The sequence below is a fragment of the Paralichthys olivaceus genome, chromosome 3 (assembly GCF_024713975.1).
Source record: "Paralichthys olivaceus isolate ysfri-2021 chromosome 3, ASM2471397v2, whole genome shotgun sequence".
Lineage (NCBI taxonomy): Eukaryota > Metazoa > Chordata > Actinopteri > Pleuronectiformes > Paralichthyidae > Paralichthys > Paralichthys olivaceus.
Window position 1 is genome coordinate 15669162 of NC_091095.1, and position 17441 is coordinate 15686602.

Consider the following 17441-nt stretch of genomic DNA (forward strand, 5'->3'; position numbering starts at 1 on the left):
TTACTAAGTCTTTGCCTTCTCTCTCCTCCTGTCCTTCTTTCTGCTTTTCCTGCTCCTCCTCTCCTGTGCTGGGACCTGGTCTCAGGTGAAGACCTGGAGAGGAACGATGGTTCTTCCTCCAGGCCCTACTACATGTCTCCTGGCCTGCACAAGATCCTGCGCAAAGGAGAGGAGGGTGCCAAATCCCGCACTTCCTCCTGAGCGACGTGCAGCCCTGTTACTAATTCACTGACTCTCTCGCTCACTTCTCCATATCTACTTTATGCGTCTGGATGTTTGAGAGCAAGTATTTCTAGGGCTAAACATCTAAACTGGATGCATCCCTGATGCCTGGTCCTGGATGACCTGGACATGAAAAGACATGATTTTACTTCAGTCCCTCCCAGGAAAAAAGGCATGGGGGACTAGAGAAAGACCTCTGTTCACTTCCTCTCTTGAGCCAACTCAGAAACTTGCCTTTTTTTCTTTCATTCTTTTTCTTTTCTGTATTTTCTGCTGACCTCTGCCTTACTGAGAGGGTACTTGTCAAATCGCAGGAAGGATGCACAGACTGAAATAAAGAAATCTGAGCATTTTCACCCAAACAAACATAAGGGACCTTAAAATGTACAGATGCCACTGATGGACTACGGCATATGAAATCACCATTTAAAAATCAGAAGTGGTGGACTTATGGGGCACCCTCTTGTCGCACTTTGGTCTTCTAGTGTAAAATCATGTTTTGTATGCACTTTCACATATGGGAAAAGAACCATGTGATTTATTTCTTCTGCCGAGCATGATTATTTTGCTGGCTGTTGATGTTTACCATTGGTTTTATAGGTTTCTCTGATTCCCTGTATTTATACTAACTCAAAACACACAAATCCAAAAAATGGTGTGTATACTGCACTTGGAAAAACAGGTTTCTCTTATTTTCTCTTTGTCTTACAATCATTTCAAAGTTTCCATCATGCTCATAGATGTACTGTAAACCAGACAGAGACTTTGTGGGAGGTCAAGACTTCAAACAATATGTTTTGTTCTTTGCTTAAAAATTGGAACTGAACCTGACAGATTTCAGGAAAACTACTGAATGCAGCCACTAGTTTATGTGCCTAGTTGTGAAGAAAAAAAAGAAAAATGTTCCTCCTACTCTGTGGTTTTAGACCTAACACCAGGAACTTTTTGTGATACTGTTTATAAAAGGATGTCAAAGCCATTTTTGGTAAATTTTTTATTGGATGGTTCAGATATAGTGCTGTTTTAATACTAAGTATAATACACGCATCTGTCTGGAGGTTATTCAGTGTTGTTTTTGTACAGGAGAATTTTTTTTATCAATGAAATCCAATGAAAATGTGAATCATTTTTTGGAATAAACATAAATGGTTGAAGCTTCGTCCAGTGCATTTTCCAGAACCTTGATTTTAGTTTTACTTTATCAGTCGAAGATGAGCTGAAGTATCATGGTTTAACTTTGACTAAATTTCCAAACTGATTTTTAACATATTGCTGCTGCTGCCTCATAGTGTGGGACCTGGAGGTGAATGACGGCTCTCCTGCTCGGCCCTTCTACATGAACAAAACCTTGAAGAGCATCCTGAGCAAGAAGAACGTCAGGAAATAGAAACAAGAAGAGAGGTGAGGGAAGGAGAAAGACTGGAGGTCATTTACCAAAGCATGGAACAAACCTGTGTGGCAATTTTACCAAATGTATTTTAAGTTTGCATAAATTTCACATATTCATTATAATGGACAAGAAAGTGTAGTTATGCTACTTTAAAATTTTCAGTCACTTGCACAATCATAATTTATGGATTGGGTAGGTCGTCTGTACTTATAGCTCACTTCAGGGATCTTGGTATGGATGGTGTACAAAGTTTTTAACATTTCAGAACTAAAATGTGATTTGTGGCATAATTTTTACAGTCATTCTCACTGACTACAATCACTACAGTCAAGTCTATACACAGCCACAGTCACGGTGCATAATAAGTTCCTATTGGAACAAGTAATGTCTTTGTTTATTGAGGTTGTGGTTGAACCTCAGCTCTTTGTTCTTGATCTCTTGTAATTACCAGTTTTCACCACTTGGTGGTGCCAGTTATCACCAGACCTCACTTTATTCCATGAAATGGTCTAATGTTATCTAAACTCATCTGTGGGTTGTTATGTTGTGTTTCTGACCTAAAATGTCTCATATTGAGAAAAAACGTCCACTGTTTTCATATTCAACTGTCAAGGATGTTATAGAAGTTCAGTTTTTATTCTTATATGCATTTTTTTTAATTATGTCATTTATTGTCTAATTGCATCTTGCAGATACATGTTTTTATATTCACAGATGTTTTTCTTAAAGAACTCTGTTAAAGGGACAGTCAGTCACCAACTGTAGAGGTCCTTGTCTTTTCCAGATATTTGTAGTAAAACTGAAAAGTGAAGTGGAATTGTCTTATCCAGTTTTGAAGAAACATCACATAATGAAGTAGAAATGCTCTCAGAGTACCAATCGCAACAATCAATATCAATACTGCAGTGTTAATTATTGTCTCAAGCAGCAAAACGCAGTTTCTCACTCCATCGATCTCAACAAAAAACTTCCCCCTGATAGTTAAAAGGCAACTGCTTATATAGCCCCTTCCATCAGCAGGAGCCAACCCCGACCCTGCAACCCTCGTCTGGAAACAGGCAGGTGAAACTATTAGATCCAACTTTTAAAATGCCTGTGCTGGCTCTTGTCACCAAGATTACATTTGACAGCTTAATTAAAACTCTGCACACACAAAAATAGCAAATAATAATTGCTCAGAGAAGCAGCTCAGTCAGCAATCCGGAAAGAGCAATGTGATAGGCCACGCTCACTTACACAAATCAAAATGGCACTTCAGATTTTGTTTAATTCTGGACTCCAGATTATGCACAGCTAATTTAGTACAATTTTGTTGACTTGATTTGAGGTACATATATTTGTTATTTGTGGTGCCCCCTATTGGTTGGGTTTAAAATGCTTTAGTCACCCTATTCTCAAATAGGGCCTGAAGTAAATGGCAGTGTGTAGGATCTAGTTTCATGTTGCAGCTGAACACCCCTCACCTCACCCTCCACTTCCAAACATGAAGGAGAACCTGTGGCAGCCTTCAGTTGTCATAAAAACCCAAAAGGTTTAGTTTGTCCAGTCTGGGCTACTGTAAAAAAACATGGCTGTAATATCCTGATGTAAATATAAAGTATTTAAATATAAAGGGCCCATTCTAGGGTAAAGAAAACAACAATCATTCAATTTAGATAAAACACTCAAGTGACAACATCACTAGGATTATTTATTTTATATTCAATTTCTGCCAATAGATCCTTTCACTGAAATCTTACTGAACCTTTAGGATGATTTGAGATTAGCTGAGCCCCTCTCTTTGCAGAGATGATAACAGCCATGTTTTAGGGCCGATCCTTCTCAGGCCCCAAAGGCTGTTTACCCAATTTGGTCCAAATCCAAAAGGTTCTATTCATCTTAGTGTTTGCATTGCACTAAGACTTAACCTTTGAAATAAAAACTGCAGGTCCTGACCACCAACCAATTTCAAAACTGAACAATGAAAACTGCGGTTATGACTGCAGACATGACGGGCAGACAGACACCACTGATTACAATTACACCACCAGACTGCTACCACATAACTGGGCTGTGAAAATCATAGGCTTGTTCTCAGACACCTCTAGTGTGTGTCCAAGCAGCAAAAAACACAGAACCTGTGACACGTGTGCTGTTTCTTATATTTTCAACCTATGGGCACATCTGTTTGCGACTCAGAGGGTCATACATGAATTTAGTAGCTGCTCTTAAAGAAATAAATCCCCATAAATGTATCTCATTAGTTTGAGAGTTGCCTCCTATTGATTGAAATGTGGCTCGGTCTCCTCTTATTAATTCAAAAGTGGAACTGATCCTGCCTTATATTTGCAATTAGCCTTTTATTTTATTAATCAGACTCATTTAATTGGTTTAAAAAAAACTTGCTATATATTGGTTGCCCCTTGAAATATATGCTCATGTCTGGAATCAGTTTATGAGCATGTATGCTTTTGTGACCCAGGTTATTAGTGACCCTGTCATGTGAAAGATGCAGTTGTGTGGATTTGTTTGATGAAAATTGTGAAGGTTCTGCTAATGAAATATTGTTTTTCTCTTGGAGGAAGGATCCAGGACATGTTTGGATGTCTACAAAATAAGTTTCAGTTTGGGTGTAAGCAGGCTGTAGCTGAACCCACTGATAAAATAAGTGGGTGGCATAGCTCTTGGCATTTTCTCTCTGTGTTGTTGTTTTCTACACAGATATTAAACATGTACTAAGATCTATTTTTTGGATTCAAGCATCGCTCTGTAGGACACTGGGCTTTAGAGCTTTGAGATGTGACCCATGTGAGTGTGTCTTTATTCTGTCAGACCTGAGCGTCTGCCCTCATGGTGCCTCAGAGTGACAACACCGCCATACGCGCACACCTTCCTCCCCCGTTTGTGCCGAACACGCTGAAACACGTACGACGTTAACCATTCAGTGAAAGCAAAAACAACTCTGCTTGTGTATCTGAAAGGAGAGAAACGATGCATGTGATGCTTAGTTTGGCATTTTACACAGAACACGTCGTTATTCCTTTCATGCATCCTGGAAATTGACTTTCCTCCCAGGTGAATTTTGTATCTGTTTGTGTGTGTGTGCAGCTTGGGTGTTGTTTTTTTTTTCATTCCCATGAAGGTGAATACCTGAGATCTGATAAGTGAAGTAAAAACAGTTTTATATGCTTCCCCCTCCCTCCCATGTCTGGAAATTAGATTCTTTGGTCAACCACAGTCAACAAGTACACACAAGTAAAACGTCTCTCTTTGTTAGAATGGGCGTCAGTTTTCTTACTGCAAACTCTTAAAAGATGCAGCTCTTAAACCTGTTGATCGACTGAAGATGAGCTTCAAGCCAAATTTATTGTCATATTATGACCTCTGTTGTATATTTATTTATACAGTGAAAGTTGTGTTTATTTTTTTTTTTAGAGAATATATTGCACATGGCCATATTCATCATAATATAGATCTTCTTTGTTACTTGTGTTTTTATCAATAAACAGTTTTTCCACTGATTTTTAACGCTTTCTTAAATCTAATACTTCCTCCTCTATCTCTTCATTCACTCACTGAGCTGCTTGTGTGTAAAATGTGTTTCCAGTCACTCACACGTCTCACAGCTTTGTGAAATTAGACATTTATTCTCAAAACAGACTTCACATACAATAAATAAATTAAATTGCAATATTTAAAGCACTGCTAAACAAACAATTTCAAGTTGATCTTGGTAATGAGTTGACATTTGTGATCGGTGGCTTTCACTGAAGAGTAGCACAGTCAAACTATGTCACCAACTACACAAACAGATAGAAATCCATAATGTCATGTGCCATAGTCCTATGAGGTACACTGAAACATTTCCATCTCCATATTATACATTAAACAGTGGAGCTGTGAATTACACTCATCCATAATGATGCGCAGCAGTGACTGAAGTGTTTTCATATAATATAAAAATGAGATGAGCTGCTGGTAGTTTCATAAAACAGGGCTTCATGGATCCCTGAAAATGAAATTATATTTACCATGGACGTTTGAATACTGCAGCTGCTAATGTTGAATGATCGCTTGCGGTTCGGGTGTGTGCGCATTTGTGTGTACGTGCATGTGTGTTAGCGGCTCAGGCGTGCGAAACGGGCAGGGAGGTCATGGCATGGGCTGGCAGCAGCGGCTGAAACATGGATGGAGGGGGGTGTACTGCGGGCACACAGAGCACCAGAGTCATTACAGTAATTCACACGTTAACTCATGAAGCAACTCACACTGATATGGAAAGCTTTCTTATATTCAAATCACCTTTAGTCTTTGGTAAATGTTAATATAGATCAACAATGTGAAAATCCTGATTATTTGAATGGTTTTCCATTAATTAATTTCGCCATTAACACATTAATGAATTTCCATTTGTCTAGAGCTGAACACAGCAGGATACTTTTATGTTTTTCCTCTTTTTATCTCATGTTGACTGGTACGACTTTTCATGAAGAAGTACAAAATGTGATATTTCACATTGCTTTAGTAGAACTTAACACAAGAATGTAATAAGAAATGTACTGACTATCAACCATATGATTTTATTATAACATTTATCCTCCCAATTAAGATTATGGGCAAGTCTGTCCATTTATTTGTTCAGAATTTTATTTTTTTAATTATGTTAATCAAAGAGGGAAATTCCTCTATGGTCCCCTCTGTATCTTTTTTAAAGAGTTTAAGATTTACTTTGGTGATAAATGTAACATCAGATCATCTGCTTATAAACTCAATTTTTCTGAGAGATGAGCAACCTTAGTGCCCATGTCAGTTTGAATCCTTCTATAACAACGTTTTATTTAATAAACCAGTGCAGTTGGTGACTTTATTTATCATAGAAAATAATGTTTCAGATTATTCAAACAGCTCTAATCTTAAACAGATTAATTGAGATGTTTTCAGTGTAGAGTCTAATTTCTTGGCAGCGATTAATCATTGGAAAACATAAATTTGCTCTTCAGATAATTCATACGTCAAATGTAAGGTATCACAAGGTACGACATCCGTTTAACCTGCGCTTCTTTTGTTCATTTGTTCCTTGGTAAAACACATATAACAAAATGTATTCTGTGATAAAGTGTGCACATATGTAGGTTTTCTGTCATTTACATGTAAAAAAAGAAACTTAATATTCAAAATGTGAAAATAGTCATCTCTCTTATTTGTGTGGTAATCCCTGTAAACATGTTCTATTGTCTCATCACACAAGGTTGTAACATTTTGCAGAATACAGAAAGAAATCTATGCAAATCCCTCTGGTAAAAAATCATAAAAAGTCTGGTTCTCACTGTCTATGAAGGAGTGTAGTGCAGAGAGCATTGAGCCCTCGGGGCCTCCGTAGGCTGTGTACTGCAGCTCCTCGGGCGTTGGGGTGGGCTGCGACAGGCGGCTGGGCTGCATTGAGGTCATGGGGGTGCTGGAGGTGTGGTTGGGGCTCACGTGCTTCTTGTGGCGAGCTCGGCAGTTCTGGAACCAGACCTGAGTTAACGGGACAAACAGCCTTTGAAAGCAACATGCAACAAAGAACACTGTCGAGAAGATGTGGATAGTTATTGCAGGTTTTAAATCACACAAGCCGATCACACAAAACTCAAATCTTCAATTTTGAATGGAGTTACAGTCATATCTCCTGGTGAGTATAACCATTGTTATATTTTTATAGCCCTGTAATTTTTATCAATTGCACAACTCACTGTTCCCACTTCCTGTTTATTTAGTGGTGCCTTTATTTTTTGATTATTCAAGGTTTCACTTTGTCATATATGCAGAGATAATAAGGTAGCAAGAGTCAAATCTGCCTGGCCGTTTCCAATAAGGTGTCATTATCTACCTAGTGTGCTTGAATTGTCAATGTTAGCAGTGGAAAAAATTATACCCCACATATTAAACACTTTAATAGAAACATTTGTTGGTCTCTAAGTATTTCTCTCTGTACTCGTCCTCGGTCTTATATGACATACTGTGCACTGCCAGCGTGCTGTACTTCAGGATTATTTTGAGATACTGTAATTTACTTGAGTATTTTCATTATATGATACAATATTTCTATACAGAAAAACACTTTGTACTCCATGTAGTTATTAAATATTTTGATGATTGATAAAGTCAAGATGATCAGCTAATAAGATACAATACATGATTATAAATTAAACAATGCAGCAATATATAAAATATACCTCATAGTGGGTTGTGATTTATCTCTTGCTTCTCTCTCAGTAAGTGTACGGAATTATGTACAGATGAGTATTTCTCTGATGCAACTGATCCCTCACTGACCTGTATGACTCTTCGACTGAGGCCCGTCTGCTCTGCCAGTTTCTGCAGCGTTTGTGCGTCTGGGTTGTTGTCCTGAGCAAACTGGGCCTGCATCACCTGCACGTGCACAGGTAAAAGAAAATCAGTTCAGTACCAGAAGATTTCCTTTGTCGTCCTGTGAGGATTTAAAAGATTATCTGCAAAACACCAGTCCCTGCTGTGTGGTGACCTGACCAGATTTATACTGTGTCAGATTCACTGCTGCAGACCAAACATCTTTTTGGATAAGGTAGGTATTAGAAATAAGAATCAGTATGTTTCGGAAAAAGTGATTGTGAATCTTCAATCAATCAAATTTTATTGATTTAAAAAAATAACTACCAAAAGAAGATTCCGTGTGTAACTGGACTAATGAAAAAGATTACAATATTTACAATATTGATCAGAAAAAAACAGATTTAAGCCTGATGAGAGGTGTGTCAATGTTTAAAGTCTTTATACATAAGGAAATGTCTGATAGAGATGAAGGGAGCAGCAATGACAATGAAAAATGAAGAGTTATTGCCAGTAATGTAAGAATATGTGAGTAGGTATAAATATCACACAGTCAATCATAGTCTACGAACATGATCCACAGAAATGTAGGAAGGAAGCGTAAAATCATATTAGCTGCCTGAGATTTGCATCGTGCACTGAAACGTCTAAAATGAAAATCAAAGTTAAATCCATCTGAGCTTGTTTCACTCAACCTGCCCTAATTCTTAATTCCATAGGTTTGTGTTCTAGTATAATTTGAAGGCAGAGGCCACTGGTTTTAAGTTCAATATCTTTACATTTCAATTTTCTTCGGCCACAAATTCAATGTTTTCCCAGTAGAATTTGGTTCCTTGCAGATCAAGCCTTGTGGGGGAATTATCTAATATACAGCAGTTTGTTTTAACACTGGCCTTTTTATTATTACATATTAATTATTAACAAAAAAAATTCTATTTGCCTTTCTCCCCACCACAATAGAATTCCTATTTCACTCTGTATTTAACTCATTTATGATGCAACAGTCTGTGTAATTTGTGATGATGGGGATTAACCTGCAGCTGGTCGGCAGTGAAGCTGGTCCGAGCTCTCTTGGAGGGTTTGGGCTGGTTAATCTCCTGCTCGGTGGGCACAGCCCCCTCCATGTTAACACCGTTTCCTGCAAAAAAGAGCAATTCCGCATATTAACACCCCCTGGTGTAATGTCACATTGTATCAGAAACACAACAGATGATATATACAATTTTAACACACTGCATATTTAAAACATTTTAATTTAAACAAGGAAAAACAGTGAAAGAATATTATTACAAGTAACATGCATGCTCTTCAAGTTGTATTCGTCGTTTAACTCTTAGTGGGGTTAGGGTCTCTGAACCCTGTTGCCTCAGAGTTCTTATTAAATTCAACTATAGCCTGCATTTACATAGTGTAGTGAAGTAACCATGATTATCAATGTGCCTTGTCAAAAATATACATAGACCACACTTGTGCTGAAATACATATTTATTTATTTTGTACTTTGTGGTAATTTAAACAAAATTAAATGAACTTATTCAAATAAAGCTATTTATGTTGGAAAAAAGGGAAAATGTGAATATTTGCCTTAGATTTTTTATTATTATTTGCAGGACATTTCATTGATGTTTTATTTTGTAGGTATTCAGGTTGTATTTCATTCTTTCTACCTAGTTATGTTCAAACATAATGAAGGAAAAAGCATATTTCACTTTTCTTTAGCTTGAATTGGAGAAAATACAATTTACACATCAATTTGACGATAAAGCAAATATTGTGATTTCTATTGTAAAATGTGACAAAGCTGCAGGAAACACTTCAGCATTCGTTCCCTCGGTAACTTATTTATAGAACAGAACATAACGGTATAATAATATCTGTGAAAGGAGTGAAAGCAGTGATGGTGCAGGGCTCACGCACCTTTCTCCACGGCCCGCTTGAGGTTGTCCAGCATGCAGTCGTAGTGGACCCTGCAGAGCACCTTCTCCTCCACCAGGGCGAACTCCTCCCCGGTGGACAGCTGCCTCTTGCAGGAGAAGCAGGCGAAGCAGGCCAGGTGGTACACGTTCCCCTTGGCCCGGCGGACCCAGTCTGTGGAGTGGATGTTCCTGCCGCAGCACGCACACCAGCTCCCGTACCTCCTGCAGGTGGAGGTCAGGGTGAGCACATCGAACACCCACATCCAGCACATCCATTCCTGCGCGCTTTTAACGCATCACTGTAACGGCTCCTCTGCGTTTTAAAGGTTTTTAACTCAACTCATCTTTTATTTTGACTGATTTGTTTTAGGCCCAAAATGAGATAAACCCTCAGAGATGTTGCTGACTTTATTTATTGCAATAGGTCCATTATTATAAATAACTCAGAGCCTAATCTACGTGACTCCCAGTTTTTCCTTCTAATCTCCACCTGGTAAAATAAGTCACCCTACAATACTTTACACAGTTTATCCAATATTACTAATACATAAGCTGTGGATCCATTTATCCATCGATCTGTGTTTTATTGTGATGATCGAGACCTGAAATATGCGGCGAATATATTTTAATTAAGGGCAAAACCGCTTTTGTTTGGATTGATTATTGAAGGATTTATAGGCCAATAAATAATTGACATTTTAATAGATACGTGACTTAAAGCAAAGGCAGTGACAGATGTCAAACCCTGTAGCCATATTTGCTATTATTAGTCATTATTATTCCTCAATATAGGATTTTTTGTGTGTTTCTGACTTTCGTTTGAATAGCTCAGATTTTCGTTTGCACTTTGCATCAGCACTAATAAAAGAAATCGCTGCACATACCGAAAGTAATCCACTTTACAGAAAACCTCCTTCTCTTTGATGTAGCAGCTGCTGTGGCTGCCAAGTGAAGTCTGGCACACGCTGCACGACAGACAGCGCACATGCCAGCACAGGTCGTTCACCTGAAGCAAAGACAGAGGATAAGTTATGTAAAGTCACTCAGGTTTGGAGACAAGATGCCTGACTGATGCGTAGAGCCTTAAAACCACAGACATGCAGCACGCGAATAAGAAAAACAAGAACATCGCCTGATCCAAAGCTGAATGGAAGACAGGGGGAGAAGTGAAAAGACTCGGTGATGAAAAAGGCGGTGATTGTATTCCTTTTTTTACCTTTAATAAATATTTATCCACGATTTCCTCGTTGCAACTCGCACACACGGATCTGCCCGGCAGAGGCGCGGAGGCCATCGCCTGCAGCGACGACGCGTCTTCATCCAAAACTTCCACCGGCGCGCCCTGGAGGGATCAGACCTGCGGTTAGAAAATTACGCACGGGAACGCAACCATCCCGCACCTATAGAACATAACGAGGTCTGTATAGACTATAATATACCTGAGCTGTCACCTGTCAATGCCATCAGCCGTAAGGACGACGCGTAAAAATGCTTTCATAATAAATACTGAACTCAGGCTCTTAGAAGTTGAGCTTTTCCGGCTCAACTTCACCTGCGCTGAGGGGTTTTCTTGCGTCAATATCTTAAAACATGACACAGAAGTCAGTTCACGTGATACAATTTGCAGCCACAACAGATGAATGTAGAAAGACAAATTACCCAAAAACCCTTTTTGCAAAAGTGAAGTTTTAAGAGTTGTCTCCAGGCTGGATGTATTTTTTTTAAAGTAAATTTCAGGCGTCATTCTTGATATTTATGCCCATTTTTTTAAACAAATATTCTTTCCTCAATCACACTTATTTAAAGCTTCATCCTGAGAAATGACCTCTGTCTCATTCCCAGCCAGTTTCTGGAGGTAAATAAAGTTTCATCCTCAGCACTTCCTACCATGATGTCCCTCCTGTCCTCAGAGCATCTGCCCAGCAGCTCCTCGTCTCCCTTGCAGTCCTCACACATGACGCACAGACAGTGGTGGTCGCTCCGTCACACCGCAGCTGCATTAAATGCCCCCCTGAGGCCCCTTCCCCATAAATATCATCACGCCTGTCGCCTTTTTCACCATGACAACGCCGCCGATTAACCGAAGTGACATTTTTTAAGAGAGAGGGATAGTCATCACTTAGAAAAACAGACAACACTTGAACTAATACCCACAGCACTTATCCTTATGTGCATTATGTGCTTGAGATATGCAATGGTGATGCGTGCGCACGTGCCGCGCAGAGACCACCCCATACGCACCAATTACGCACGTCAATCAAAAAAAGCAGGTCTCCAAGGGGAAAAGGGGGACTGATTTATTTAATAACAGTAATTAAAAAAGGCTAAGTTCACCACAAACGTCTGCCCAGGGTAACCAAAAGGTGAAGAGGTCTCATTAACTACTTGAGTTTTAATTGCAGACTTTCAGGGAGGGATAATCTCCCCCCACATTTCAGCAGAATGTGAAAATAGTGAGCTGTCAGCAGCCACACTCTCATTTAATTGGCAAAGCAAGTTCGACTAATATCTAATCTGCCATCTACTGACACACACCTCAAAGAAACAACATTTCTTCCATCACTCACCTCATCGTTTTGTCCCACCACGCAGCACTCCACCTGCACCTCACTTTTCCAGCGCATGTCTGAGTCCAGGGGCAGAGAGAGGAGAGGGAGCTGGAGCTGCAGGGCTTCACAGTCAAACTCTCCCTCAGTGTGTGTGTGTGTGCGTGCGTGTGTGTGAGCTCTGTTAGAGGGCGGATCATAATTCATATTTTGCTCTCCTCTGTGGCCGCGCCTACCATAACACTACTGTGTGGTATTGGATGTGAGATCTGAGAGGGAGACAACAAAAGATATTCTTGCAAATCATGCAACTACTTAAAATAATGTGAGACTCAAAACACATCATGTATTTTAATGGGCTATAAATAAGTAGTGCTGTAGACCTATTAACCCTTTACTTGTACATTTCTGAGGGCAATACTGTACTTTTCATCTCCATTATTCAGATATAGCTGAAGTTACTTTTCACGTTAAGATCATACACAAATCTAATAAAAGATTGAAATACATAACAGAACATTCAAAACAACCTCAACCAGCAGGATATTGAGTTGTATTTAAGTATTTTTTATGAATAGAAATAGTGGAGGAGCAGTGTGTGGTTTGGTTGTGACCAGTGGCTGTGACCAGTTCAAGTGATTGTATTTTCTTGGTTAGAGGCATGAAGAGACTAAAAAAAAGAAATCTGGGAAAAAATAACATTTTTATAAGTAACATGCTCTTGAAGTTCTATTGTATTTATCGTTTGACTCTTAGTGGGCTCTATAGTACAATTATTTGAGCTCCGACTGATACCCACTTTCTGCCCTCTGTGCCTCCAAGTTCCCATTAAATTCAACTTTAGCCTGCGTTTACATGTTGTGTATTGAAGTGAACGCATGAAGATCAATGTGCATTGTACTTTTAAATAGATAAACATAAAATACACTTATTTCCAAATATATATTTATTTATTTTGTACTGTAATTTAGGATAATGCATCACATGGATAACAACCTATACAGTTGCAGGGGAATAAATGAACAATATCATCTTGGTATCAGCTTATTTGACAATATGAATTATTATAGTAATCATTCACTGTTGATTGATACTATACATATATACATGCAGATTTCCCACATAATGACTTTGATTGTAAAGTTCTATCAGCAGCACGAACATGTAATAAATCTTTCACTGGCTCTAAATAACAGGCACCCTATAGATACTCAGTCTGAAAAAACTAGGGCAGTGGTGGGAAAAGTACTCAAATCCTTTGCTGAAGAAAATGTAGAAATACTGCTATGTAAGCATACTCTATATGTAAAAAAAGTACTGTAAAAGTCCAAAAGTATTGTTTTCTAAACCTCAAAGGTAAAAGTACACAATATACAGCATGTTTTATTATATGCACAGTATATTAATGTATTAATATTACTGATGTATCACTGAACACGTAAGCAACATCTCAATGTCATATATCAATGTAATGTCTGTTAACTGATTTGCATACTGCTTCAATCTGACACAACATCCTATTAACTGATGTTATGTAAAGTAGTAAAGAGGTGAACCTGAGCTTTAATGAGTTGCCAGCAATTAAATGGTCTGTATTCACACACACAAACACACACACCTATTCTAGTCTTGATAATCACTCAAAGCTCTTTAGAGCTTTTGTAATTTAGCATTCAGTATCTTAATTACACTTCGGTATGGGGAAGACTGGGCCGAACCGCCGACCTTCTAGTTAGAGAAAAACCTGCTCTACTCCCTAAGCCCTGCCTGCCCTCATTAGAACAGTCTACCATACAAACCTGAATATAAAACATAAACCATAATAAAAAAATATTTGTTAAAGGTCCAGTGTGTTAGATTTAGGTGAAAGGGAACTGTTGGCAGAACTTTAATGTAGAATAATCCTCATGATGTTTTTTTTTTACTAGTTTGTTTCACCTAAATTGTATGAATTGTAGCTTTCTTTACCCCAGAAATACCCTTTATATTAAAATACTTTATATTTACATCGAAGGACCCTCTCTACGGAGGCCGCCATGTTTTTTACATTAGTTCAGACTGGACAAACTAAACACCTTTTGAGTTTTCATGACAACTGAAGCTACCACAGGTTCTTTTTCATGTTTGGAAGGAGAAGGTGAGGTGAGGGGTGTTCAGCTGCAACATGCAACTTCACCACTAGATGTCACTAAATTCTACACACTGTACCTTTAAAGCAAAACCTCAAATCATCTCATATTTAAATATGTTGTGTGCTAATCATCCGATGACTCCTCCTGAATAGTTTGATGACAGTAGAGACAAAAGAATTTCTCACTCTGTTCCGCCTGAAGCTGACAAATGAATGCACCTGTCACTCAGGTACATTAGTGCTTCCTTGTAAAATGTAATAGAATAGTGCAGTGGCATCCAATGAGATGTCAGTACAGTACTTGAGTTGATCTATTTCTTCCATCGTGTATTGCACCTTCGGCTGCGTCTCACTGTGCCGCTCAGCAGACCACCTGCTTGTTGTGTGTGAATCCTGTCAGCTTCCCCTCTGCATCCAGGCAGTGACAGGCACAGACTCTTTTTTGTTGAGTGGTGATTCAGATACTTGGCGAGAATTGCAAGGACCAGAAGACAGGAGTCTCATAAACAACTGCTCGGTCCACTTAAAGAAAACACACATTTGTTTAATCTATATTTATTTTTTATTTTATTCTTTCACCAACTCGTTCTACCCAGGTGCTCTTGCAATACCACCCATCATCATCACCCACCCACACACACATTGCAGAAAGACTCAACTGTGGGATAACAGTCCAACCTGCACCGGCATGAGTCTGCGTCCATATCGCACGATCGCAGAGGGATAAAGGAGTTAGCGTGCCTCCATCGAGATGTGTCCTGTTCCACCTGGTGGAGATGAATGCCCTTTATCAGATAACACATCTCTGACATTGCCTACTGCAGCACAGAGGTTCCACTGCTGCAGCGTGTGATTCTATGTGGATATCGCGACTAAAGAGGGGTCTCTGAACACTGTAACACTTCAAACTTTTGGAAAAGTGACGTGGCTGTGCTCCCAGTGATGATTTCACATGGAGGAGGTGAGAGGAGAACTGTGATACCAGGCAGGAAGACAATTTGTGATACAATGTAAAAACAAACAAATACTGATCTGAAGTCACGAGATGAACGTGTCGAGAATTTTATCGTCAAAAGACAAATTGTTTCTTCCATCTGCGGAGTCTCTGATGTGAGCTCACATGTTGGGAAAGATGTGTATCTGAGTGTGTAACAGTTTGAGGGGCACGGCTGAGTTCCTAAATGTTTTTCTGCTGATGTGGACCAGACAAAAACAACGTCTCATCTGTCAACACACCTACAGACTTGCTCTACGGCTCTGCTGCTGCCACAGTGTATGAATACTTCCTCATTACATGCCAGAGCGAGAAAGTAGGTCTGTAATAATGACAGCTGAAAAAGACAAAGGGAGTTTTGGTTAGACTTAGGTCACACAGCTCCAGAGCATCATGAAATCAGTATCTCTATTTTTCATGAGCTGCGATGAGATTTGAAGCGTGTGTCTTAAATGTGTCATTAAGTGTGAAATGTATCAATAATATTCCCTTTATTGCAATTAATGCATCTTTCATTTTGGTTATGGAAACCCCCTTAAAATACTTGTCAATATAATATTAATATTAATATGGAAATGCATGTTACTCTATAAGTCCTTTAATGTTGGACCCTGTCTTTTCTTTTTAATGTAGTAACACTTATTTTGTTGAAGTGCTCTGTTACTGGCGACATCTATTTCACTTCTGTCCTTCCTGGTTGAGGGATTTTTTTGTTGAAGGGTTGTTGTTTGTCCCCCTCACTTGAGGCTTGAGGGCAGAGGATGTCGCATCTTGTTAAGCCATGTGAGACAAATTGTGATTTGGTACTTTAACAAATATATAAAATCTGAAATTCAATCCAGGCAGCTTAAAAATGTCCTTATTTGATCAGTTTAATACTTGTAATGATTTTTTCTATTTTTATGTTGAATTGCAAATATATCAATCTGATTTTAAACAGAAATCCATAACAGAAAATACAAAACATTTTAATAGGGCGCTGTATCTGTGATTGAAGCAGCATTCTGCCTCCACACAGATTCATGTCATGGATGAAAGTTTGTTCGTTAAAGGTCAAACAGGGAGTTTGACTCCTGTAAATCTAATCCATCCCAAACATGAGTAATACCAATATTTTCACATGGACGGGGGTGGAATCTGCGAAGCCCCAAACAAAGAGGATGTAAAATGTGTCAGCACATGCTAACGTGTGTTCATGTGTGTTAATGTTAGCTTAGCTACACAACTGCTTAAGCAAAGATTATCACAGAGATGAATTAAATCAGATCAAACTCCCTCACTATCCCACAAAGCCTCTATCACACTGTCTTTACACATCTAAACCAGAGAAATACAGAGAATACTGAAGCTCTTAGTTATTAGACTATCAAAATATTCAATACGGAATTTGTAATTCTCCATCATATTTTTACATCCTGCACAAGTTTCTTTAAAAAGACACAGAACAAATACGTGCAAAAAATAAAAACAGAATGTGAAGAAGAATGTGGGAGACTTCTGAGCAGCGCCGAGCGTTTGGCCTCCGTGAGCCTCTGAGAGAAAAACCTCCTAATTTGCTACTTCCACTCGGACCTTTGCTTTTCTTTGGGGCTGCAACTGCTCATTTCTTTCATTGAAATCAGCCAGAGTCGGGGTGGTTTACAATTGACTCAACGAGTTTGGCGTGACCTTTTCTCCTTGCTGCAAATGGGTACTCATTGAATCTGAAGGGGAGAGGTGGGGTGCACGGAGGAGGGATGGTGGGGTGAGAGACTGGGAGGGAGGGTGGGTTGCGTTGGCTGGGGGCCGATGGGGGGGATCGGGTGGAAATCACAGCAGTGGAAATGGCAGTGTGGTGAAAGAGGGGCCTGATTGCATTGGGACAGCGTGCGAGAGGGAGCAGCATGCTCAGCCCAATCAGAGCCACATAAGGGAA

General features: G+C 39.2%; 2 protein-coding genes across 8 annotated transcripts in view; one reads left to right on the plus strand and one right to left on the minus strand.

The window, feature by feature from the left end:
• The window catches only part of slc44a5b (solute carrier family 44 member 5b), a 38927-nt gene extending 33815 nt beyond the window's left edge, over window positions 1-5112 (plus strand). For 2 of the 4 annotated variants that reach the window (XM_069522180.1, XM_020080410.2), the window contains one exon: window positions 1512-5112. In XM_069522180.1, the coding sequence (XP_069378281.1) occupies window positions 1512-1609 (98 nt within the window). In that variant the 3' untranslated portion in view covers window positions 1610-5112. Of the gene's footprint in view, window positions 1-85 lie in introns of all 4 variants that reach the window. The other 2 variants (XM_069522179.1, XM_020080409.2) reach the window with 1 other exon arrangement.
• Window positions 2464-12648, minus strand: LOC109625529 (LIM/homeobox protein Lhx8). Of its 4 annotated transcripts, none has more exons than XM_069522182.1 (8): window positions 12423-12648; window positions 11072-11197; window positions 10740-10861; window positions 9857-10077; window positions 8974-9077; window positions 7907-8002; window positions 6919-7096; window positions 2464-5794 (listed from the first exon to the last, which is right to left on the minus strand). In XM_069522182.1, exons 1-8 carry the CDS (start codon window positions 12606-12608, stop codon window positions 5718-5720), a joined length of 1110 nt encoding a protein of 369 aa, XP_069378283.1. In that variant the 5' UTR covers window positions 12609-12648; the 3' UTR covers window positions 2464-5717. The 4 variants fall into 4 exon arrangements, with proteins under 4 accessions (XP_069378283.1, XP_069378282.1, XP_019936352.2 ...); XM_069522181.1 differs by having other exon boundaries at window positions 6919-7108; window positions 12423-12635; XM_020080793.2 differs by lacking the exon at window positions 12423-12648 and adding an exon at window positions 11743-12413 and having other exon boundaries at window positions 6919-7108.
• Window positions 12649-17441: the final 4793 nt, after the last annotated feature.

What these genes read in the sequence shown, in the direction of transcription:
- LOC109625529 (XM_069522181.1), bottom strand. Translation starts at nt 12,608, where the DNA reads ATGAATTATGATCCGCCCTCTAACAGAGCTCACACACACGCACGCACA. An exon ending in TCACTGCCGACCAGCTGCAG is followed by an intron (nt 8,003 to 8,973) that starts GTTAATCCCCAT and finishes GTGCACGTGCAG; the next exon opens with GTGATGCAGGCCCAGTTTGC. An exon ending in TCAGTCGAAGAGTCATACAG is followed by an intron (nt 7,109 to 7,906) that starts GTCAGTGAGGGA and finishes CCGTTAACTCAG; the next exon opens with GTCTGGTTCCAGAACTGCCG.